The sequence below is a fragment of the Thermobia domestica genome, chromosome 1 (genome assembly GCF_964235325.1).
Source record: "Thermobia domestica chromosome 1, izTheDome1.hap1.1, whole genome shotgun sequence".
In the NCBI taxonomy this organism is placed as follows: Eukaryota; Metazoa; Arthropoda; class Insecta; order Zygentoma; family Lepismatidae; genus Thermobia; species Thermobia domestica.
In genome coordinates, this window is record NC_137454.1 from 243,317,099 (window position 1) to 243,344,730 (window position 27,632).

Genomic DNA, 27,632 nt, shown 5'->3' on the forward strand with positions numbered 1-27,632 from the left:
GGGGAGGGACACGTCCCCTTCGCCCCCCACCAGAGACGCCCGTGGCGCTATAGGGTAAGAACCCCTAATATGAGGATAAGCACCTAAATTGAGACCCCGACCTATCTTGTGAAGCAAGAGCTGCAATCTAGAACTAAAATAATAGGAAATAGCCCACCACAGCCCCGGAAGTTAGTGAGCTCGTTGTGCGGAGAGTTGTTAGTATAGTGGAGGCTGGAAGAAATTTCGCCCCTACAAAGTTTTCTTAACGTGCACACATCAAGCGCTGAAAATGGAGAAGATAAATAGATATTCATTCTATTATCTTTACTTTCTTTTATACCAGTGAATATACATATTGCAACATGTAATGAGTTAACCGCTTTTCTTCCACTTATATTTGAGATGGCTTTAGTCATTTGTTTATCGGTCGAATGTCTTATTATGAGACCCTTAACGGGTTCAATATATGAGACCGGTCTCATAATGTGACCCATATACTAAATTAGGTCTTATATTAGGAGCTCGTTTGTATCGACATTTTTGTAGTCACAAAGTAGTCTCTTAGACTTGGTCCTGTACATAGAGCAAGTGATTTCGTTGGCATTGTACTGTCATTTTGGACACGTTTCTTCTCATGTAGTACATATTTGCACATTAAAAGAAGTGATCAAAAAACGTTGCAGTTTATGTGCACAAGAAGGGTAAAATTTTACAGTGCGTATATTCTAAAATTGAAGAAAATGAGTTATAGATTGGAAGTGTAACGTTTTATATTTTTGTACAATCACATGATTTGGCTTTACGATAGTGTTGAATGGTGAATTAATAAAAGAACTCTTTAAAGATTACTCAAAAAGTCGGGGTCTCTTATTAGGCACCCCTCATAAAAATGGCATTGTAGCAACTTTGATGACATTTTTCAATATGTTTTTTTATTATCTTTTTATGTATTCCAATAGTTTGTATCGTAAAGTAGACATTCCACAGAATATATTAAAATAACAAGTGTTTGTTTATGCTATAATTAACCAGCATATACCATCCTAACTTTTAGGGTCTCATATTCGGGGTTCTTACCATATATATATATATATATATATATATATATATATATAGATAGATAGATAGATATTGATGAATAAAAAAGTAAATGATACAGATGGTGGAATAAAGATAATACATGAAAGCGAGAGAACTACAAGACCTCTTGTATAACAATATCCACATGACACGACTGAGCATTTCACATATTTACAAGTTATGCTATTTTGTTTCGGCTGTTGCGTAATTTTCACTCTAAGATGCTATGGTTACGTAGTGACTCATCATCTGACAGAAGAGCGTTTTTATTATTATTTGTGTGCTAAAATTAAATACAATTTTCTTGAAGCTTTTAGGCTATTCCGTGGAGCTATGCAGCCTCATAGTTTTATATGCTATGTTTAAAGTAATTGAAGTAGAGACTTGCCATGAACATGTTATTGTTTCTAGGTAATTACTCAATCCATGCAAGTAGGGCACGATGGCTGTGGTAGAACGATCACTTCTGTATCAGAGCTCGTTAGTACGCTCCCAGGCCATGTAAGTTTGTAAACAATATCGTGTCCGTGGGTTTTCGTGAGATTCTCCTGTTTCCTCCCACATTCTCCTTCCATCAGTTTTTCAGCACTCACTTTCATTATCCTTCTTTAGCATAAAGGGCATAATCCTGAGACGTTAAATTAAAATTTATTTATTTATTTTTTGATCGTATGGTAGGGAAGACTGTGTGGAACATAAGCTTCTGAGTACGCCGTATGCAAACACAACTATTATTATTATTATTATTATTTTTTTTTTTTTTTTTAAGAAATACCATTTCAAGTGCAGAGAGATGTTGCGGTTATTCCTTTCAAACTACACAGAATAGTAAATGCAGTCGTACTCTAGTTTCGTAATACTTTCTCATCCGTGTCGCAATCAATACTAGACATGGCCTTTCTAATGCTAACTTATTCTCTTTATTAAACTTTGCCTTGAGTGCGCTTTATTCTGTTATTGGTATTTACTTACCATTACCTCTGTTTTAACTAAATGCTATTCTTCAAAATAACTTCTAATACTATATCTTAAGTTTTACATAATCACAATTCGTGTTAGTCAATTTTTACCGATTATTCTCGTAGTGACTAATCAAAAAATACCTTTGCCACTTTCTGCAACACCTGTTGTTGGAAATAAGATTAAAGGGGGGAGCAGCGTATTACACGTTTTCAATCATTGGCGGTCCAGTTTGCATATTACGGTGTATGGAAAATACTTTTTTTTTTTTTTTTTTTCGAAATCTTGTTACCCCTAGTCCCATGTGTTTAATATAACATGGAAAAAATTTCAAATCGACACCGCAATTTTTTGAGGGTCGCCATTGGCTTGAAATTCGAAAAAAGAAAATGATGAAATCGTAGATTTTTAAAACAATAAGTGAAGTATTTATTACTTCATACAGTATTACCCTTAGTGATAATTGTTTTTCAAATAGTCCCAAGTATAATAAGGAAAGAAATTTAAAAATGTCAGCTGTGGCAGCTTCTTTCCTTGAAACTCAATTATCGAAACAAATAGACTCGCCTTACTCAGACATAATCATGGGGGCGCGGTGGCTCAGTGGTAGAGCGTTCACCGCCGGTGCTTGGGTTCCCTGGTTCGATCCCAGCTCGCGCCGTGTGGACTTTGTGGCGGACAAACACCGTGCTCGTGGGTTTTCTCGGAGTTCTCCCGTTTCCTCCCACTTTCTTCATTCCACCATTTCACTCATTTCTCATTATCACCGTCTCCTTTAGCCTAACCGGCATAACGTGGGACGTTAAACGTAAAGATTTTCACACATAATCAGTTTGAGGTAAATTATCACATTTGAGTCGTGTGCTTCTGCTAGTTTGGTAGCGTTGACGCGTGATACTGTTTTCTTGCTTGATCCTATTGTTTACAAGCTTATGGTTTTCTCCATTTATGTTTGTGAATGTGCAATTGTATTCCTTGTATCAACATAGAATTGGGGAATAAGGTTCGATTACGGTAAGAGAACATAAAGACATTATTCACGATATTATTGGATCTCCAGAAGAGTATAGTTGTGTTCAACTGCCTACAATAGAAAGTATGCTGAAACAATTCCGGTGTACAGAGAAACAAAGAAGAGGAATTCCGGTTCTAGAAAAGATCCTCCAGCCAAGGACATTGCTTCTAAAATAATTCAAGTTTGGAAGAATTAACCTCTGTGTGGCAAAGCCATTTTAAACCAACAATGAATTGTTGCCTTAATTTTTCAATATCACGAAAAAGTTCGTCAGCTCCTAAAATCAGTGGAAAAATCAAACCCTATATGTGATGCTAAAGTAGTACAGTTTCAGAAACTTGCCAGAGAATCCTTATTTCATATTGCTTGGTGTAAATGTGCTTATCCACTAATTCATTGCAAACATGAAAAAGAAAGACGAGTGCCAAAGTTAGTGCCATTTCTTCTTGAACAAAGAAGAAAAAGGGAAATGATTATAGGACGAATAGACCAAAGTGAATCAAAACGGCTTATGAAGCGATATGAAAGCCTAGAACATCGTCGTTCTCACTCTTGGTAGCAGCGCTGGAAGTTTTTGACTGGTATGGCTTTTAACTGGTCGGTCACAGTCTTTTGAATGTTCTCCAGAGTTCCAAAATGACGTCCTTTTAGGACATGTTTCAATTTCGGGAAAAGGAAAAAGTCACAAGAACTCAAATCAGGTAAATGGGGGGTTGAGGAACAACAGTAATGCGTTTTGAGGTCAATAATTCACTGATGGAAATAACCGTGTGACTCGGAGCATTGTCATGATGAAGCATCCACTTGTCTGCAATGTCTGGTCTCTCACGAATCTCTCTTTTCCTGAGCCTTTCAAGGACACTTTTATAAAACACTTGTTGACAGTTTGTCCTGGTGGAACAAATTCTATGTGCACGATATCCTTACTGTCAAAAAAAAAAAAAAAAAAAAACAGCATTGTCTTGATCTTTGATTTGCTCATTCGACATTTCTTCTGCCGAGGAGATGACGGAGTATGCCACTCTTCGCTTTGCCGCTTTGTTTCAGTCGTAGTCAAATATCATCACCTGTGATCACACAATTAAAGAATTCTTGGTCATTGGCACTCTCAAGAAAATCAATGCACACGTTTTTTCGATTGTCCTTTTGTTCAGTTATGAGGTTTTTCGGCACCATTTTGCCACAAATATTTCGCATGTTTAAATCGTCTGTCAAAATTTGATGTAGGGTGAAAGTGTTTAAGTGTAACTGTTCACTCATCATTCTTATGATTTGTTAAACGACGGTCTGATCTCACAAGAGCTCTCACACGTTCAACGTTTTCGTCAGTTTTTGAAGTCGAAGGTCTCCCTGAACGAGGTTCATCTTCAACGTTTCTCGGCCTTCTAAAAATGATTTGTGCCAGCGGAAAACTTGTGCTCTAGATAAGCGATGTTCCCCATAGGCCTGTTTCAACTTTTCAAAAGTCACACTCGTGGATTCACCAAGTTTAAAACTTTATTGCACAACGTTGCTCTAAATTCCGATGCTCCATTTCTGTAACACAACTTCACTGATGGCGTTGTCAAAAATAATGTATTAGCTGTACGGAGTTGTAACTCGAACTGAGGAAGTGGAAGGGATAAACAAACCGGTCTAGCACAGACCGATAGACACAACGTTGCCAGATCGTCCGCAGTGTTGTTAGTCTCATTACTTTTCGCACACACCTTGTATGTTTTGTATAAATTTTACGTGTCTTCATGAACGTGGAAAGAGGGCCTTATTTAACATTTTTGCGAGGAGATCCATGCGTCCTTAGTTACGCTACTGCAGAGAGATGTTGCGGTTATTCCATTTTCTATAATATTTTCTAGTCGTACTCGCGTGCACTAATCCCCAATAATAGCCTGTTTGATATAAGGTGAAAGAGGTCTCATCGGACCGTATTACACGTTTGCAATCATCGGCCGTCCAGTTTGCATATCCTCGGCGCGCTGAAGCACGTTCAGTGATTATCAGGAGTTAGGAAATGCAACCCAACTGCGGACGTTCAGGTTACGAAATTTGCGTCGGATTATAATTGTGGCTGTTCCAGATGCTGATTGAATTCCTTAGTTATTTTTGCCGCTCTCGCTTTACGGCTCTTGTGGCATCCTCGTCAGTGTTCGTCGATCTTTGCCACAGAAATACCTTCCATTTTGCATTATTATCATTATCCTTTTCAACACATGCCTCCGTTCTATTTCTCCTGAAGTAGTACAGACTGTCACCTAACAATAGAAGTGAACACTACCACATCTATTCTCTGGTTCGATCACAGGCCATGAGAATTTGTGGTAGTAACATCTTCTTGTGGGTCTTTTCCGTTTTTCTTCCCTACATTTTAATTTGAACAATCCTTTCATCATCATTCACTTTTGATCCTAGGGTAATTGTGGCACGTAAAACTACAAATTTCATGTCATGGCTAGTCTAATACAGCTATGTAGATGATTTTTGATTTTATTTAAAATACTTCAACATCCCTTTCCCTGGATGTTTCATAATTCGGACATTACTGTAGCTTGTTGACAGATAACATAGTAAGAGTAAGGTAATTTACTGTGTGCAGAACAATGAAGGAAGAACACAATAGAGGAAGGTAAAAGGTGAAAACCATGGTAGAAACATAAGTTGTTAATGATTTTCTGGAAGTATCTGTCGTTTTGTAAATAGCGTAGTTGATAATTTAAAAAATGCAAACCCAGTTTCTTCACTCCACCATTTCATTAATTTCTCATCATCTTCGTTTTCTTTAGCCTAGCCGGCATAAAGTGGGACGTAAAACGGAAAGATTTCATTTCCGTTCTACACATGCTGTTTCCGTCAATCCAAGTCATTTCTTAGTGCACTTAGTGCGTAGTGATTGTGTGATGACAACAAACTTTTTAATGATTCAAAACACTTTTGATTTTATAAACATGCACTCCGTTTAACTGAGTCTAGCTTTGTTATATTCAATAACTTACACTAAAATACAAATTGCTGAGCAAAGCAACGTTTATTATAAAATAATAAATGTGTGACAATTTCACCAACTAACTGAACATATTGGCTTCATCAGACACTGTAAAAACAAGAGAGAGTTGTCTCTAAATGTAACAGAAAACTGTTGTATTTAGATGCAATACAAAACTTGGTACACACATTTCTTGTATCTATAGTAATTTTCTAGATACATTTGGATTGTGTGTTTTTACCCGGGGCCACTACAGAGGAGTCCAAAGTTGATGGGAAGGATTTCTGGAAGGAATTTTCTCGACATTCTTCCCATTTTCCCTGTTCAGGTATGTTATGGTCCCCAATACATAGCACCTCTGGAAAGCTTGTTTCATGCTGAAGAGAATGAACTATAAACCATGACTTTCCAATGAACAGTGTTGATGCAATAGCTATTCCGTTGCGAGTCTACGGTTTTCTTTATACTAACAGGGTTAATGGCCCCCAGGGACTTACTCCGTTGTCCATGGTACCTAATTTTTTGTGCATGAACATATCTTTGTTATGTTTATCGAATGGACTAGGTTTGATTAGGATGTCCGGATGGCACGTTCATGTCCTTTCCTTGTCAGTAAAATTTTATCATGACTGCAGGAGAAGGTAATAATATGGATTAAGCTCAAGAAACATCACAAAAAGAAAAATTAATTGCAATAAATTACAATACATTACAAGGGATAGTATGAAACTTTCCAAGTAACCCCAGTTTACAATATGTTTATTGAAGTTTTGATAGAATCCCCACTGCGTGGAGTTCATCAGTCAAATATAATTACTCACTTACCCCTTCATGATTTTTTAAAAGTTGATTTTGGTCGAATGTTTTGTAACTTTTTCTGAAAATTTCCAATCATCTTAATCGTGCCGAGTGTTCATAAAACAGATTTCAATATGTCATAACATTGAATACACATCTTCAGATTTGTGTTCGGCAATGTTAATGTCTGTAACTAATGAAATTTATATCTTTCGACTCGAAAATTTACTTATTTTCCTAATGAAATATAATTCAGAAACAAATTTGGATACTACAGAATCCCCCACCTTCGTGGTAGTTTTCAAAACGTGGTAGTTTTGTGAGTCATCATAGATATGAAGGTGCTTATACATCTCAAGTCTTTTTATTAGCATTGTTTGCAGTACAGTAATATTCAAACCTTTTCAAGTTCGAATTAATACCTTCGCGAAGGAACTTGAAATACGTAGTATAAAAATTGAGCTCCGTTCTAATATTTTAATAATTTCCGTCCCCTCTAATATTATGATTATCACCCAATTCAATAAATACACAATTTTTCATTGGAAGCTTTTTTCCTTAAACTGTACATTACTTTACTATCATTTGATTGTGTTACTGTCCTTTAAGATCATTGTTCTTATCAAAGGAGTGGTGCGTTGTCTTATTGCTTCGCAGTTCGGTAGGAAAGCAGAACTTAAGTATGTCGGATAATGCCGTGATGCAATATACTTTCGGACAGTTTTCCCAAGCTCAACACCTTTGAATTGTCCACATTTGCATTATCAGTTTACAATAATATTGCAGTCACTATATCGAGTTCATGCAAATTATTTCCCTATTTGTACCCAGAAATCTCTTATGTACGAAATTTACTTTTTGTATTAAGTTGGTGCGAGTGAAATATTCAAACCCAGGAGCATCATTTCCAAAGGACGAAAAAATAGAAACTAGCATACCTGGTTAATCAAAATAGTTGACGTCTGCAACCACGCATATTTTCCGTCGCTCAGCCAAAGATTGAATTCCGTGGCGAAAGAGTCCGGAGACCGCGATACGAAGTAGTCCTTAAGTGCACATTGTATCGGTCAGTCATCAGGAATCTTTCCTCCCAGCAAGTGGTCAGGATGCCGGAACAGTATAGTGTTCTTTTCTTCCCGTGGCTTCAAAAATTGGATGTACTTACAGGGTGCGACTGGCGATGATAACCTATCACACTAATAAAGTATACCTATCACACTAATAAAGTATAAAATATTTTGGATGTGATGATTTGGATCCATAAACGGACGTTCGCGTTTGTCTAATAGATGCATTATCAGGGGACAATGATTTCGGATTGAATGCCACATTAGAATATCACCTTTACAAATGAGACACTTCTAATATTGTTTATTTATATATTCTCGCAATCAGTGCAGTGGTTAAAAACTAGTATTGAATATAATGAAAGTCTGTCAAATAGTATCATGTGAGCCGATAAAAATAACTGAAATTCTTTTTAAGGAATCAATGCTGTAACCTTTGAATTGCGGTATTTGTGATACAAATCCAACTGAATAAAATGTACGTAGCCATATGGGTAGCGTGCATGTTATATAGGTAGGCCTGAGTTCGATTCCTTTTGACTGCATTATTTTCGTTGTTGAATCAACAATATGAGGCAGTGAGTAGGTACTTAAATTAAGAAGTAGCGAACTCCGATTTAGAAAGTCAGAAATGACGATGATGAGAGCTGATATATCTGTTGATTGCACACATCCAAATTAAAGCCATAACTCTGTTGCAGGCTTTACACCAGAAAGTTTATTTATACATAGAAGCATGACCTAAACACATCTTTTAAGAAAGTTACATCGAAATGGATGTAAATTATTAGAAGTATGCTCGTATGCATAGATCTGCCTTAAGTATATTTCCCTATGTGTAGTAGAGGAATTTTTAAATTTTTACGGCTGGTATAATTTTTTGCATTTTACTACTGGTATGTTATACCGATTCATACCGTTTCAATTCCATCACTGCGTTTGCATGTGAAGTGCTTGTGGAATTAAAGTTTTACTTGGAAAGATACCTTGTGGTTTTGCAGTCCAGGAAGGGATATGGGAAGATGGAATGATCTTGTCGAGATAGATAACAAAATCTTCATTGGATTGAAGCAGAACAAGGTAACATATAATGGGGTATTTCTGTGGCAGTGAAACATCGAGCTCCTTAAGCCATACAGTGATTAAGTTGTGTAAGAAATAAGGTTGTAATAAATGTAATACTTGTAAATTAAAGCTATACATGTTCTGAGTATATAATTTTCTAACTTACGAACCGTGACCTAGCTTGTTATTGATCTTGAGAGTTGGCAATGCTCCTACTTCCCTTTGTGCTCCACCTATCAATGTTGTCTACAAAGGATCTCATGCCAGGGCTTATTCATGAAGGGTTAGCGCGGGAATATGGTTGCTGAAGATGTTACTCTAGAGTGGATGAGAGTGAACATGTGTCACAATGTTTTAACTAGTGCAATGAATGTCATTCAAGAATGACAGTGATTTTGTTCAGTGGTGGATAATAGCGGGTGGTTAAAGAACGGTCTACAGTTCCCTGTTGCATAATCCCTGTCAACATGGATTGTCTCAAGGAGCTTGATCCCGGAGATACGGTAAGAATCCGTGAAAACATATTTAATGATAGGGGGAATGGACATGAAATTCTAAGCGCCAGTGTTTGTTTCCTTGCATCCAGTTAGGCACATTGGCTTATAAAGGAAAACGGAGTATAATCCCTTTACCGGCATTTGAAAGAGAAAAATGCAATATATTTACCGATATATAGGGATTTCATTATTCCTAATTGCTTCATAGTTCTTTGAGTTCTTCGGCTATTCGTGTGAAAATTCGAAAATTAATTCCATTCTTAATAAAATAGTAATGCATATTACAAATAAGGTATTTCAGGCGTGTTAGCAGGTTCTCGGCTTTTACTAGTATGAACTAAATTCCACAGTATAATCTCTGCAGCTTTGATACCGTTTGAAGAAATCAGGTGTTCATTGTTTCTGTCAATAAGCGTTAAACATTATGAAATAGGATTAAAGGGTTTCGGGTGGACAATATTTTCAAATTTGATCAAATAGATTTGTGTGTTTGATTGAAAACGATTGCAGATAGTTTGATAAATCGGCATTATATATCTAATGTAAAAATAAAAGGTGTTTATTGAATTACAGCGATAATAGTTGAGAGTAAATGCAAAACTAAATAAACATGGATCGAATAATGCTTCTTCATCAAGTTACCGAAAAAAGTGCGTAAGTATGTGTAAATAATCTAACCTGAAATTTTGAAATCCAGGCAACAGCGTTAACACATATTGTTCACAAATTAATGTACTGTCAATATCAATAACCAGAGTTTTTAAGTGTTTCATAATTGTTTAGTATTGTCACATTGAATTTTACAAGATAATTTTATCATTCAAAATGTAGTCCTTTTACTTGACAATACAAAAAAAAAAAAAAAAATCTCGCTGCAAAATGAAAACGGCGGATAACGTTAATATCGAAAAGTTGAAGAACTTGAAACATTGTGTGCAAGTTACAAGTCTAGTAGTTATTTTGCTTAACTTTAAATATATATCATTGACTTGGCCCTTTGTATTAGGATGGCCTTTATCTTTCGACTTCTTAGTATTTTTTTGAGTCTCACCCCTCTAATCCTTTTCCGAGACGCATTGATTTCGAGGAATTGGCGCTTAAAAGTGCTTTTCACACACAACAGCATATACATTTAAAAGGTAGAACTTTTCTTCATATCTTTGATCAACCAAACTACTGAGTCTGGAAATTCGTTGGTGCAGTTTTCGCGATATTTATGCATGTATTCGTTCATTTATTGTTCTTGTTATTTTATTTGTATCTGTTCTGGTTATTTTATAATCCACGTAAATTATTGTGTTCGTGTATCGATTCGTTAATTAAAGGTAAGAAGTCATATGTATGAAATGTTCACCTTTATTTATTTATTTAAGAATAGAACATATTCGAGTCTTTTCATCCGTTGAACAACTGGTGTGTCAAAATATGTGTTATCGAGTACACGAAATTTTGAGTATACCAATATTTTCACCACAACTCACAGTAACGAAGGGTTCAGGATAATTACAGTGCAGAGAATATTTCATCAGTATATCTTTTTCGGTCATTATTGGTTAGTATCAAATATAAACTAGTTAAAATGTTGAAGCCCTTATGAGCAATCCATATTCTCACTGTGGCTGAAGTTATTATGGCATAATTTACAATACAAGCGTTAGAAAGGAAACGTACTTGACTAATAAAAACAAACATTTAGGAAACTCAGTATTTGAAGCAAGACCACTTATAAAATAGACATTCTCTGCATTTCAGAAGGATTCGATAGCAAATGTGTAAGTATAGAAATGTTCATTGAGTTTAGGGATGTCCTGCCTTCTGCTGTCGGCGGGCCGTATTAATATTAGTAAAGGATTTTGCGGGCTGCAACCCTTCATTTGGTTCTTTTTTGAAGTCAAGTTGCAAAATACATCTTCTATACAAAGACGAACATGCTTCCATTCTAGTGATTTTGTGAATATGAACAACACATTTTTCACTGTAAGTGCTTATACTTCAGTGGATTTTGATATGTTCTATATCCGTTCGGACGAACCTTTTTCCCTCATTATTTCAGTCCTAGTAAATTTAGACACTGCTACTGCCTATGTCTCATGTGTTTATATGTTCATACAGAAACTGATTAGTCGGTGAAAAATTTTCGGCATAACTGAATTTTAATACATTGATGTGTACACTTGGAAAAAAAAAACTTCAGATCACAGTGTGTTGTTACGACAATAGGGTAAAAATTGCGAAAACAAAATTTGAACTATTGTAAAAATAAATACCAAAAAGTAAGATGTTCACGAATCAACCGAGGCAAGGAGGCATAACATGTATGTTACAGCATGGTATTGTGAATTGCCAGAACATCATGACTTCCAAAGTAAACATATATGTGAATTATATATGCCTTACAAGCTAAGTCTAAACCTAAGCTTAGAACTAACATTAATTAAATACAGCTCACATGACACTTTAATTCTTCCATGTAATGTTTAACAGGATGAATTATTGCAGCTACTTTAATGAATTCTGCGACTATCATTTAAATATACAGAATCTATATTACGTACCAGCAGGAGTGTCCGTTTTTCGCACTTACTAAACTGTGTGCAACTTGTTTGGGTTGACTAACTTGAGGGGCTTCTGACAAGTGAGATACTCTATACTTTTTGAATTTCCACAATGTGTGAACCCCAATCACTCCTTCGAATCGAAAATAAGAAAGACTCGTACGCAATTAAATGTCTTGAAGATTATCTACAAAATTTGGTGGCTGACTCGTTTCTATGTAAAAATTTGATTATACAGACGATCTCTTATACAGGGTGTTTCAAAACAACACCGACAGTGTTTGCAAGCTGATTTCTGATACGAAGATAAGACAAAAAGTACAGACCAAAGTTTACTTAGGAACTAGTATGTGCCCTATCTAGATATCCATGTTTCAGAATTTGTAGTACTTCAACATTTTTTATAGAGGTAGTTGGTGAGTACTTACAAATTATATGCCCGTAGCCAAACTCCCTCTATAAAAATTGTTGCGTGAGCACCTTATAATTCTGAAACTTGGATTTTTGGACATATTAGTTCCTCAGTTTGGACATACTAGGGCACATATTAGTTCCTCATTTTGGACATACTAGGGCACATATTAGTTTCTCAGTGAAGTCTCGACCCGACTACGGTGGGTCCCATACTTATTATATATATAGACTTTAGATGTTGGACTTATAGACTTTTTAAAGTTAATTTTTCATGTTTTCGGCAGCCTATAACCCCGAAAGGAAGCATTTGTGCACCCAGGTTGGTCTATACATTTTGTCTTATCTTGGTGTCAGGAATCAGCTCCCATACGTTGCCTGTGTTGTTTTGAAACGCCCTGTATATAGTTATATTAGTGATTAGTTATTGGAAGTGGAAAACAAATTCTGAATTAGAATTTTGTGACATATTTTGGAATACGTGTTTGTTTACAGTATGGTGGTTCTTGTTAGTCAATTAATTTGCGGGTGTTCTTGTTAGGGTTTCTACATTCAGTTGGTATATGACTTACTTTTAGAAATTTGTAACATTCTCTAGTTTGTGCCAATACCATTGTAAGGATCATGTATCATATAAGCCTAAATGAGTATACTTTCCTCCCACAAAAAGGGTGAACTTGGAGTAATAATATATATATATATATATATATATATATATATATATATATATATATATATATATATATATATATATATATATATATATATATATCTTGAATTTGAATCTACAAAAAAAAATGTAGGTGAAAATGAGAAAACACAGAGTATGATGGTGTCCACTACAAACTCACATGACTTGAGATCGAACTAGTACTCGTCGTACAAGAGTTGAACGCTCTACCATTATACCATGGCGCCTTCCCCCCTTACCCCGTGGAGTAATGTTGATGTGTTTTGCTGTGTTATTTCGATATTTCGTTCGATATATCGAGATAATCAAAATTTGATATCAAATCTCTTCTTTGATTCGGTATTGTTCAGGTTTCCGTTGGCTTCTGCAGACGTTCTCAGGTGACTCATCAGTACTTAATACAACCAAGAGTGGTAGTATAAACTCAGCAGGGATTCGAAAAGAAATCCTGGACCATAGCCAACGAAACACTTTTTTTTTTTAAATTGGCTTTTTGCCACACCAAACTTAACTAGTCAACAGCATAAAAAAAAGTGGTAGTAAAGAATAGAGTAGTTGAATCTTATTGTAGTTGAATAATATGGTAAATAAACATAAGATAACGTTGATAGAAGAATTAAAAAGTTTAAAAAATTACAGCTCGATGAATTATTTTAAATTTATGCACTAAAACAAGAATGACAGCTATTCGGAAACTTCTTCAAATTTAAGCTTAACTTTTAATTGCTCTTTTTCTTTACATTCAAAAAGTTGTATCTAGCAAAGATTTGTGATAAAATAATTATATTAAGAGAAAACTTGAAGATGCACCCATCTTCATTCTTTTCTGCAGTGAACTCAACTAGTATTCTGATGATATAATGATCTTCGATCATAGTTTTGGTCTGATGTAAAAGTTTGTTAGAAAATTATTGTATGAAATTTTTGCTGTAAAGTAGGTAAATAAAATTGCAAACATAAAAGCAACAGGGATTGTGACAAGTTTAAGACGACAGGGAGATTCACATCTGTATGCTACTACTCTAATAAGTTACTGTACAGGGATGATATGTTATCTGCAGGAAATTTACTGTATAAAATCTGTATTCTGCATTCCATGGTTTCCAGAGGTTTCCATGTATACGTATAATTGAAGAGTAAATGGTTCCTAATACTCCACCAGTACTCAAGACATACTTTACGAAGGCTAATGCTTAGCACCGCTTCTGTATTAATGTAGTCGGTTCGACACTAGTGTGTGCAGTTACGGAGGTCTTAACCATATAAGCTTAGCCTTTTAAACCAAGGGGTTGAATCGGGGAATGATTGGTTAACTCCTGGATTTTACAACAACTGGATCGAAAGATTAACACTTACAAAAATCAGAAAATATGCGTGATGGTAAAGGGTTAAAAACAGATTAACTCGAGGAATGGGTTATTCAAGCAATACCTTAGCTTGAAGCCATGATCCTTCAGGTGTCCTCTTTCCATACATTCGTGGTGGGCTGCAGGCGGTGACTGCAGAAAGGGTGGTTCCGGCCGGACTGACGGCTTCCCAATTGCAACCACGACTCTTGTTGCTTCATGCTAAAATTCCGACGATCTCGTCTACCAGGAACTATGAAAGAAAAAATGGCTTGGTGTTTGGTGCAGCTACACTCGAATCTTCTTCATAGAAGAATTTAAAATCTTGTCAACGACCAAACGTCAACCTCGTCTCTTTCCACGCATCATATACTAAATGCTTTAGTCACGCTGTATCTGATTTTATTTTATTTATTTATTTATTTATTTTTTGTACATGTCTTTGGTGAACGTGATGCCTGCTTTAATTTCTTAGAAAAAGACAGATTTTTGATGCTATCTCAACATTGTGAGGCAGTGGAAGCTGTGTGAATTAACAGGCAACCAACTCTGCTATATACCATATAAAAGACAAATAAGACTATGGTGGAAGCCAGTGGACTAACTACATATTATTTCATAATAAGCCGTCTGGAGTTCGGTTTTAGTTTAGGAGCACGGTGGCTCGGTGGTAGCGCGCTCACCTCTGGTGCGAGGGACTTGTGGTTCGATCATAAGCCATGTGAGTTCGTTGTGGACAACGGCATGCCTTTGGATTTTCTTGGGTTCTCCCTCTTCCTCTCATTTACACTTTCATGATATTTCACTTTATCATTTGCCTTCAATGACCTCACAGGCTATAACCATGGGATGCTTATATAAAAGATTTCACTTCATATTATTTGAAAATAAATTGTCTTACTAGCAGTGGGTAAATGGCATGATAGAATGTTAAATAAAAGGAAAAAGAACATTTGAATTGATGAACAACGTAAAAAAGTATAAACCACAAAAAAAGGTAAGTGTAAACAGCTTTATTGGAGGACTGTAGTGCATATAAGCTCCTAAATTTTGACAAATGATTGTCAATAATGGCTTGTATGTAACATTATAGTGATGAGAAAAATACCTTTCGACGGAGTCTTAACGATTTTTCCTATTTTGGCGAAAGGAAATCATCTGTCGTTTTATTGTGTGAGAAAGCGATTTAGATAGATCTTCGGAAAGTCATTAGTAATAGGAGGGAGAGATCTAGAACTGTGAATTGAATTCACGTCTTCTCCATTAATCTTGGGTATTACCTGTAGCGAGGAACGGATACTTCAGCTAGTATTGAATATTTGCATTTCCACTCAGTATTTCATCTTGTTCACTTTCAACACAGGCCTCTTTAGTATTTAACTTGTTCTCCAGTTACCCACAGATCTCCGACGTATATTTCCCATTCCATAAATTACTGTACTTTCTGATTAACGTTTAATAGATCTACTACATGTAATTTGATAGATCTCTGAGTAACCAAATAATAACCTATACCTTTGTTCAGTTTTGTTGTTAATACAGTAAAACTTCCCTTAACGGACATATGGATAGATTTTTTTTTTTGATTGTCTCGACAAAAAATATGTATTATTACGGAACAACCTCTTCTCTTTTACGGATGCGTTAGGTGGTACTGACACGTACAGTCTTCTTTTCCCAGCGTTTTCGTAACCTCTTCATATGGGTCTAGCACAGGAAATACTTTCTAAAATTTGAAAACTAAATTCTGCAATATAGTACAGTAGACAGAAAACTCATTTCCCACAAAGTGTCTAAATCAGTGGTCTTGTGCTACACAGAACAGTTGCAAGCTGAACTTGAAATTCTTTTCTCCTATCAGAATAAATTGATTTCTGGTGGGAATTGTAGAAATCTTCAAAATAATCATACAAATCCAGTCATATAACCAAGAATTCTGTGTGGAACTTCTTCCATTTCTTGACAGATTCACTCTTTTTCTTTGAGCTTACATCTTTCCGTGCATCTTCAAAGATAAAGAAATAAACGTGATATTTTACGATGAATATTTCTTCTTAACGCGTTTCAAAAATCTCCCTAATAACTCGAACACTGAGTAAGAGTTATTTCGATATTAGCTTAGTTTTACATTTATTAATTTGGACACTAAGTATTCGGCTCGGGATGATACCGGGTTTGATTCCTGGCGGGAGTTCGTGTGGTTCAAACCCCACGTTGAGCTGTAGGTCTGTATCTCACGGGCGGACCCAGGGGGGCAATTGCCCCCTTCCCAGAAGAGGAAACTTTTTCTTATTTTATATATAAACAAAACCCAGCCCAAAGTTTGGAACTCTTAAAAGTAGCTCTATGTGGCAGTATTAGACCCCTACTACCCACCGCCCCCTCCAGAAGTCCGTTCTGAATCCGCCCATGGTATCTCATGTAGCCTCAGGCTGAAAGGGACGCTAAATTCCAAATCAGTCAACACTCGAACACTGAGTAGGGTATTTTGATATTAATGTATATTTATATTTAGTGTATTTTTGTACTTTTGGAATTGAGTTTAGCGTCTCATTCAGCAGCGAGGCTATATAAGACGTGGATTTACATTTTGATATAGGATCACACATGAGTTCCCGCCGTGATCTGAACCCGGATCTCCCGCGCCAAAGATGCGTACGCTATCTGCATAGCCACGAGGAGCTATTTTTACTGGGTTGTGTATCCTCTTCCTAACGAACACCCCTTATTTACGATCAAATAATAATGCTCCATCTGTGTCCGGCATCAAGAGGTTTCAAATATGAGTAGAATGAGAGTGATAGAAATGAGAATGTTAAGATGGATGTCCTGATAACCACTAAGGACAGAATCAGTAGTTAGCGTATAAGAAATAGAATAAAAGTAGGAGACCTAAAGAAAAAATTAACAAAAGAGACAACTGAAAAGGTTTGGAATGTTACGAGAAGGGACAAGAAAAGTAATAACGGTGAAAATTGAGAGAAACGAAGAGAAGACCTAAGAGTTGGAGAAATACTACCGATTTTCGTACTACATACCAGGTGTGTTAGTTGAAGTTTGCCGGTTTTACCGTTAGATGTCTCTAGCAATATGTATACATTTCTATGATGCGGCATGTACGTCATTTGTTTCTGTAAACATTAACCTTCAAAAATACACAAGTCACATTCGGCCAACAGAATAGATATACCTTGCAGAATAGCGTCAGAGTTGTTTACCTCAGTGGATATGGCGAGTTTCGTTCCAAGTAAATCGCATTTGCGGCATGCATTGCTGTTCTTATTTCATCAAAAGAAAAAAGCAGCTGAAGCTCATCGGTTGCTGGTAGAAACCTACGGTGAACATGCTCCAGTGATTAGAACATGTGAGACATGGTTTCGTCAATTTAAAAGTGGAGATTTCGATTTGACAGACAAGGAACATCCCGAAGCAGCGAAAAAGTTCAAAGACGAGGAATTGCAGGCATTATTAGATGAAGACCCAACCCAATCGCAAGCAACATTAGCACAAACACTAAATGTGACTCGAGGAGCAATTTCCCAACGTTTAAAAGCCATGGAAAAGATCCAGAAGTATGGAAAATGGGTGCCACACCAACTGACGGATAGACAAATGGAAAAGCGAAAAACCGTGTGTAAAATCTTGCTTCAACGGTTCGAAAGGAAATCATTTTTGCATCGAATTGTCACGGGGGACGAAAAATGGATTTATTTTGAGAACCCGAAGCGAAAAAAATCATGGCTTGCACCTGGTGAAGCCGGCCCATCAACGGCAAGGCCAAATCGCTTTGGCCGTAAGACAGTGCTCTGTGTTTGGTGGGACTAGTGTGGTGTAGTGTACTACGAGTTATTAAGACCTGGTGAAACAGTGAATACGGATCGCTACAGACAACAAATTATTAATTTGAATCATGCGTTGATCGAAAAACGGCCGGAATGGGCCCGAAGACATGGCATGCAACATGACAACGCGCCGTCTCATACCGCTAAACTGGTGCAGGACACATTAAAAACACTTAATTGGGAAATATTACCGCACCCGCCGTACTCTCCAGACCTCTCCCCGTCGGACTATCACCTTTTCGCCTCTATGGGACACTCACTTGCAGAGCAGCGCTTCGCTAATTTTGAAGACGTCGAAAATTGGCTCATCGAATGGTTTGGCTCGAAAGAGAAAAAGTTTTTTTGGGATGGTATCCATGATTTGCCTAAAAGTTGGGCAAAGTGTGTAGAATACAATGGTCATTATTTTGAATAAAGAAATTGTAAGATTCCCTGAATATTAAGTGTTTTCTTTCTCGAAAAAACCGGCAAATTTCAACTAACACACCTGGTATATAAAATTGGATATGTAGAAAATGGGTAAATGACTGACTGACCTGCAGAAGGTTCTTGAAAGCAATAACCCCCATATCAAAAGCGGGGAAAACTTTAAAATAAGTTGGTGTATCTTAAAAAATATTTTATTTAGAAACATGTACTCTGATGAGTGAAACCTTATTCATTTATTTGTCAAAAGTCACTGAAACCTAGAAATCTCTCTGAAATATTGGATTGCTTCTGAATACTTTCCTTGCTGCGTCCAAGGTGTCCGCAAGTATGTGTTTTCGTATACAGAAAATGGCTCCGTAATTTAGTGTAGAGTGGTTTCCTTTGAAGCATCGCATGATCGGTCACAACGTTTGTCAAGTCAAAATCGCCACTTACTAATAATTAAATTTAAAATATACTAACCGTTAGTACTCTCACCCACGTAAAGTTATTAAGGAATTAAAGTGGCGATATTCACTTGACGTCAAGCCAGAATCGCCATGTTTTTTAAATATTGTGTAAAGGATACAAAAGTGATGTCAATCGTTAGTACTGGTTAGTAGCTACTCCAAGCATAACGTTAGTACTCTTACCCACGTAAAGTTAGTAACGAATTAAAATGGTGATATTCACTTGACGTCAAGTCAGAATCGCCACTTTTGTAAATATTGTCCTAAGTATACAAAAGTGGTGTCAATCGTTAATGCTTCGTTAGTACTGGTTAGTACTTCAAGCGCAACGTTAGTACTCTCACCCATGTAAAGTTATTAAGGAATTAAAGTGTGGATATTCACTTGTAAAGCCAGTATCTCCACTTTTTATAATATTGTCTAAAGTACACAAAAGTAGTGTGAATTGTTAGTGCTTCAAGTACAACGTTAGTGTTCTCACCCAAATGAAGTCATTAAACGAACTAAGGTGACGATATTGGAATAGTGTCAAGCCAAAAGCGTAACTAGGAACATGGTTCTAGCGGACCAGAGACGTTGTTGTTAGAATAACCTCCGTGAAGTAGTCCCCATAGGAGCACTAATGATCTCTTTTAGTGCAATCGTTAGTGCTTCTAGATAAACACTACAAATTTTGTTTAGTGCTTCACTGTCAGTGTGGATATGGTCTATTGTGTGTCACGAAACTCCCGTGAGAAATACATTTGGAATTTTTCATCGGGTCAAATTCTTGACAATTCAAAAGCACTAATGATCTCTTCCAGTGCAATCGTTAGTGGTTTTTAGAGCACCAGCTACCAATACAGGGAGTCCATAAAGTCCTGCAAGAAAGTAAAACTCTATAACTTGGAAACCGTTACGTTTAAGTGTATTAATTTTTGGGGTTGGAAGAAGGGAAGTTTAAAGTTTTGTTCTGGTCACAATGCTCGATGACATTTGCGCTGGTAATTACGTGACTTAAGATGGCGTTTATTAAAGAAAAGGCACAATGTGTTTTGTGGTTTGCGGAATTAAAATCTTGCGTTTTAGTGCGGAGAAAGTTCCAAACAACGTATGGGAAAACACCCCCAGCTAGGGATGGTACCGAGACCGAGACTAGTCTTGGTCTCGTCTCGGTCTCGTCTCGAATTATCGAGACGAGACCGAGACCGAGACGGACTTTTATATACCGAGACGAGACCGAGACCGAGACGGATTTCTAAATACCGAGACGAGACCGAGACCGAGACAGACCTCTATAAATCGAGACGAGACCGAGACGAGACTTAGGTCAGTCTCGAAAGTCTCGGTCTCGTCTCGAATATTGATATTGATATATACTAAAATGCCTTCACTCAAAATTTGTTTCGTTGCTATGTTAGGTAATATGAGAACGGTTGACTGATGTACAGTGGCGTATTTAGGGGGTGATTATCAGGCTCAAACCCCTCCCGAAATAAATTTGTGATAATTTTTTTGCATTGCACGTACAACGCAAATGTTTCTTACTCGTTCCTCAAGCCTCTCCCGAAACAAAATCCATTGCTGATGCAAATAGAATTCTCTCTCTGTCTGTCTGTTTCTCTCTCTCTCTCTCTCTCTCTCTCTCTCTCTCTCTCTATATATATATATATATATATATATATATATATATATATATATATATATATGGTCGCGTTGCCATCCAGGGCCGCTCTGCATGGGTTCCCGGGGCCCAACTTTAATTTTCAATGGAAGCAAGGGGTGAGTGGTACCTCGTTCGATGCATCTTTAAAAACTAAAAAGCGTTCTGGCAAAAGATCTCTCATATCGGGCACTGTATTTAAAATGGCCGCCAAGACATGTTGCCTCTACCAGATACAGTAAAACATGCAGTACCACTAATACGAAAACGATTGAACATAAATGAACCGAACAACAACTCAAATAGAAAATGTCATGTGGCACATCGATTGATATTGTCGCGGAGGCTCCCAGGGCCACCCTTCATGGGGGCCAAGGGCGCAACTTCAAAATTGTGAATGGAAACATGGGGTGAGTGATACCTCGTCCGACATATCTTTAAAAACTAAAGAGTGCTGTTACAAAAGATTGTTCATATGGGTCACCGTTTTCAAAATGACCAAGACATGGTACCTGCATCAGATAAAACGTCCAGTATCACTAATATGAAAACACCAGAACAAATATTCGAATAGGAAATCACAGAGGGTATTTATCATTCTATATCTCGGGAATGTTGCAACAATCAAAAAATTGATTAGAGTGAAAGTACCATAATGGAAAAGAAGAAATCTAACTCCTAGAAAATTATTGCTCCAACCTCACTCTGTGAGTGAGTGAAGCGGGAAGGATCCGTAGAATTGCAGATGAGAACCTTAGTTTTTGCAAATTGTATCTAGGAAACAAAGTTATTTGAAATATGTTTTTATAAGAAATAAATATGTCTGTAATGCGATAAAGTATGTAAAATTCTTGTTAAATGGTACGGTACCTTCCATTTTGAATGCAGGCAAAGGTTTGATGCAAAAATGAATCACCTGAAATGCGAAAAAAATTTGTCGAACAATGCAATTTTAGAACAATATTTACAAACGTTGGTTTTGTTCAACAGTCGTCTGCATGATATTGGTTCGCTTCTTTTCCTTCTATGTCTTCTTGCATGTGATAGAATATGAGTTTCACTGAGATGTTGTCCACAGTTACATTCCGAATAACTTGGTAATTTCAGTTGTGATCCTTAGTAACGACAAAAATCTTGCACGCATTGCGTTAAATTATCAGGGGCGGGCAAAATGTTGTTAAACTTGAATTTCACCTTATTTTTATTCACCTTATTTCACTTTATTTTTATTCATTATAGTACCAGTCATTTGTGCACACAAGTGTTTCAGACAAACCATATCTATTGCAAATAAAAGTGAGGTTCTCATTTTAGATTTTACCATTCATTCCCGCTTCACCTACTTACGGACAGAGATCGGAAAGATAATTTTCTATCATTTCCTCTTTTGCATCATGTCAATTATTCTTTAATAATCTTTTTCTCCGTTGCATTTAACTTGAGCTGTGGGATGATAAATACACTTTGTGCTTTCCTATACGAGTTTTATTCTGTTCATTTATCACCAACTATTTTCATATTAGGGGTCTAGTGGTACTGGACAGAGATGGAGTGGGTCAGTGGGTCAAGTTTTCTGAGTGGGTCGTGGGTCAACAGCATGTGACCCAACACCCACCGTGACCCACTGCGACCCACCACCCACCATGACCAACTGCGACCCACCGACTCATTATTGTCTACAAACCCACTCTGCTCACTGCATTGTACACAGTATCTTCTGAAGACTGGTAAATTTGTCTTCGTTTTACTTTCAAGACCTTCATTTTCCTTCCTTTTCCATTTGTTTCTGTCTACTTACCTGAGGTGAGTATATCGAACCAAGTGAAAAAAAGAACTTCAGGCACTTTTGGATATTGATATTTGTAATTATAATAATAGCATAGGACTTATACTACTACTTGGCTTTCGAGACCTGTGAGTTTTTAGAGAAGCTAACTACTGGAAAAAATACATTTTTGAATCACTTATAGTATTATATAAGAATTGAATGCAACTATGTGAATGTATCAGCACGGTCAAATTGCAAAGTCAAATGAAATTACTTTTGGTATATAGTTAGGCCTTAATCCAAACTGGGATGTTATATTGCTTTCATTATAATGCATAATATCCTAAGGATGTAGTGAGGATCCGAATTTTTGCGAAAAAAAAAAATAGTATCTCGCACGCCGTTAAACTTACGGAGCTGAAATTCAGTGTATTAACTCTTTATTGAAAATAAACAGAATGTGTCCTAGCATTTTTAAAATTCTCCTTTAAGGGGGGCACTTTCTATATATGGAAAATTGGTAGTAAGTTGGTTTGTAAAAATGATCGAAAACGATCGATGTTATTTAAGAAAAAAATCAGAAAAAAAAATACAGTGCTTGGCTTCATATATCCATTGCTTTCTACTATAATAATTGCTGAAGCTTACGTTTATTATATGGAGCGCTTACAGCACAGAACAATCAACCCATAAAGTTGTGAGAAAAATAGGCATAAAATTTGTACTGTAAGTTTAATTACACGGAAATTTTAAGTTTGGATTGTACGCATAATTATATGGAAAATTTTACACTTTTTTTCCTTTATGTTGGACTACGTACCTTGATTTGGAACTTTCAAATTTCGTCCTTTTTCCACCGAAAAGTATCGATAATGGAACAAGGAAATAAATATACTATGATATTTAATTGAAATTCATCGTAATTTGGCACATGGCAAACATCAGTGTGGTAATTGAAGGGGAAGAAGGAGGGAAATTCCCATTCACCTCTGAACACTTTCCAGGAATCTCGTTCCCTTTCGCTTTCTAGACGGGGGAGGAAACTTGGTAATGGCATCAAACCTTCATGTGTAATTATAAAAATTAAATTTATAAACAAATAAGAAATCATCAGTTTATCAGGCTTTAATTGATAATTTATTCACAAGATTCCCTATCGAAGGCGTGGTAGATGAAGCTTCTGTTCTCCATGAGTTGACATTGCCAACTGACATGGTCAATATGGAAAAGATGTTGTGTAGTGATAGAGAGATGATACTTCTTGCTGAGTATTTCAAAATTGACCAAGAAAACTCGTTGTCAGACTTAAGTCTAACAAACAGATTGTCGATGAGGAGTTGCAGAAATCGGGTAGAAGTATTATCAATTTCCACGACAGAGTGCGAAGGGAGATTTCCCCTTATGAATTTACAGATGACTGCAATTAGAAATACACTAAGTGTTCAAACATTGTCTAACTTGTTGTTCATCAATGTTAATGGCTTACCGCTAGACAAGCTCAAAGTAGACGAGCTAGTTATTTCTTGGCTGAAGGATGGACATCATTTTGCTACAGATGATTTACCACGAAAAAGTTACCAACAGGAAATAAACCCGATTTCAGATTTGTTTTAAGGAGGATAATTACGAGTTATGGAATATGTATACTTGTATTACTAATGGCTTATTTGTGTTATTCAACTTTGTACCTAATTTTTAGTAAGTCTCTTCTTTGCTTTAGGTAAACTACTTTGAATAAATATTCATAATAATTGCAATTATGCATATTTGTTAAATTTAACGTGGTGTTTTAATGATTACACAAATTACAATTATGAGTATACTTTATGGAGATGCTCTCACAGAGGGTACCCGAACACCTTTATACACTATGAAAAACTGATTTTTCAAGTCTTTTGTGGGAAAAATACTGTGAACTGAGAAACCATAACCTTTTCCATATTGTACACTGGTATTTTCCTGCAAATAGAAGTTTCTTTTGGAACGCGTTCAGAAATTAACAATTGCAAGAATACTATCTTAGTACAAGTATATTTTAGGCACACACTAATTTCCCTTCATCTCGAAGTGCTTCAATTTCCTCACTGACAAACAATTTACCATTTGATATTGTAAAGATTAGATCCACCGTTATTGTAACAGAGTGGTGCTTGAGCGATTGACTAGAAATTCAAACTCTGATTAGTGATAACTTCACATTCTTGTTTTATTACAAGTGAAACTCTTTAGTCAGTACAGAAGGGCCGTGGGTCGTGTTCAGAGTTGATGACGATGGATTTTGGTGAGTCAGAGTAGGTCACAGTGGATGATAGTGGTTCATAGTGGGTGGTGTGTCACGGTGAGTCAGAGTGGGTCACGGTGGGTCACAGTGGGTCATGGTGGGTCGTGGGTCAGAGTGGACTACGGTGGGTGGTGGGTCAGTGGGTCGTAGGTCAAGTTTTCACTGACCCACGCCAACTCTGGTACTGGACTTTTATCTGATACAGGCACCATGTCTTGGCGGCCATTTTGAAAACGATGACCCATATGAAAAATCTTTTGCAACAACACTGTTTAGTGTTTCAAGATTTATTAAAGATGTATGACTTAACCCATATTTCGGTTTCAAATTTCTAAGTCTGGCCCCCTTGAAAGTCATCCCTGGGAGCACTGCGAGAACATTACTAGACGCGCCCCATGCCTTTCCTGTTTCACTTTTTGATAGTTCGTTTATCTCCAACTGCTTTTATATTAGTGGTACTGGACGTTTAATCAGATACGGGCACCACGTCTCGGCGGCCATCTTGAATACGGTGACCGATATGAAAAATCTTTTGCCACAACGCTTTTTAAAGATCTATGGAACGAGGTATTACTCGCACCATGTTTCCATTTAAAATTTTAAAGTTTGGTCCTGGGACCCCATGAAGGGCGGCCCCGAGAGGCACCGCGACAACACCGTTCGGTGTGCCCCATGGCATTTTCTATTTGAGTTTTTGTTCGGTTCATTAATGTTCAATCGTTTTCGAGATATCTTCGTGGAAAGATTAAAATGGGCCATCCTCTCTCTCTCTCTCTCTCTCTCTATATATATATATATATATATATATATATATATATACAGCCACGGATCCAGTATATGATCAAGGGAGGAGCTAAACCATGGTTTACCACTTTATTCAGTGTAAAGAAAGTAGGATTGAAGCCCATTTTATCCAGTGTGTACCTAAGCGTTAAGGGGGACTATAGTCCCTATAGCCCTCCCCTAGGATCTGCGATATATATATATATATATATATATATATATATATATATATATATATATATATATATATATATATATATATATATATATATATATACACAGTGACGGATCCAAGGGGGGCAATAGGGGCTATAGCCCCCCTTTGACTCTCAGATATACACGGGCTAAAATGGGCCTCACTCCTGCTTTACACTGGATAAAACGGCAAAATATGGTTCAGCCCCTCCCTTGATCATATCCTGGATCCGCCCCTGTATATATATATATATATATATATATATATATAGGGCTATATATATAAGGTGTATATATATAACTTTTACTAGGTAAAGTAGGGTAAAAGTGGATCCAAAATTTAATGGAAGTCGTGTAGGCAGTATTGAGGCTATCTGAGACAAAGTCTATTGCTGAAAGTGAAATATGGGTTACTATTAGAGTTTTAGGGTGATATACCCACTGATCATTGAACCTGAAATACACGCATGGAAAACATTAGCACTAGCAAATTAGCTACGAAGAGGTACACCATACCATAATTCTAAGTCAAAAATGAAAGGAAAAAATAAGCGGAAACGACAGACTGTACGAGAATAATACTTTCACTATTTTAATTTCACACCATTTATTTCGAGACTTTCGAGACGAGACCGAGACTTGGTACTCGAGACCGAGACCGAGATCGAGACAAGCATCTGTTGACCGAGACGAGACCGAGACCGAGACGGTGATTTTTTACTCGAGACGAGACCGAGATCGAGACCGCTATTTATCAACCGAGACGAGACCGAGACTGTACAGAGTCTCGTCTCGTCTCGTCTCGATACCATCCCTACCCCCAGCAGAAACAAGTATCAAGAGGTGGTACGAGAAGTTCAAAGAAACGGGAAGTGTGTCAGATTTACCACGCAGTGGAAGACCAGGAACGAGTGACGATGTGATTCACACATTGCAGGACAGCGTAGCCCGGAGTCCAATGAAGTCGCTTAAACGTAGGTCATTGGAACTGGGATACCGAAGTCAACGTTACACAAGATCGTACGCAAGAATTTGAAGGTCCGGCCCTATAAGTTAAAATTTGTGCACGAGCTGATAGAGGAAGACTGTGACATGAGAATGGAATTCTGTGAGTCAGTCCTTACTCGGTTACAAGAAGATGGTGACCTTCTGTCTCGATTTCTGTTTTCAGATGAAGCCACATTTCATGTGTCGGGAAAAGTGAAAAGGCACAACTGCCGAATTTGGGGGTGGAAAATCCACATGAATTCGAGGAGCACAAGGGGGGTAGTCCCAAAGTCAATGTGTGGTGTGCTGTTTCAATGGACCACATTATCGGCCCTTTTTTCTTCGAGGAAGAGACGGTGAATTGTAACAATTATCTGAACATGCTACAGACATTCCTTTTGTCAGAACTTACTAGGTTAGGCATCCTTGATGAGATCCACATGCAACAGGATGGGGCACCGCCGCACTATGCCCTTCAAGTTCGACAGTTTCTTAACGAAGAATTTAAGGAGAGATGCATTGGCCGCAGAGGACCCACACCTTGGCCTGCAAGATCACCAGATTTGTAGCCTTGTGATTTCTGGCTGCGGGGACACGTGAAGACCAAGGCGTATTCGCAGAAGCCAGCTAATCTGCACGATCTCAAGAACAAAATAACTTACGTGATTTTGAACATTACAGACGAGCACCACCAACACGCAATTCTTGGTTTCCTAAAAAGACTGCAAGAGTGTTTGGACGTGAATGGTGCACAATTGGAGGTTTGGCGATGAACCTTAACTAGCTGAAACAAAACTTTGAACCTTTCT

At 37.1% G+C, this 27,632-nt stretch overlaps 1 protein-coding gene across 6 annotated transcripts in view; it reads left to right on the forward strand.

Moving 5' to 3' along the window:
- Nucleotides 1-27,632, forward strand: part of LOC145694865 (uncharacterized) — a 294,105-nt gene that overhangs the window by 34,057 nt on the left and 232,416 nt on the right. The window contains exon 1 of one of the 6 annotated variants that reach the window (XM_081771595.1): nt 9,236-9,450. The exons of the other annotated variants lie outside the window; for them this stretch is intronic. Coding sequence (XP_081627721.1) covers nt 9,415-9,450 — 36 coding nt within the window. The 5' untranslated portion in view covers nt 9,236-9,414. Of the gene's footprint in view, nt 1-9,235; nt 9,451-27,632 lie in introns of those variants that run through there. 6 annotated transcript variants of the gene reach the window in all.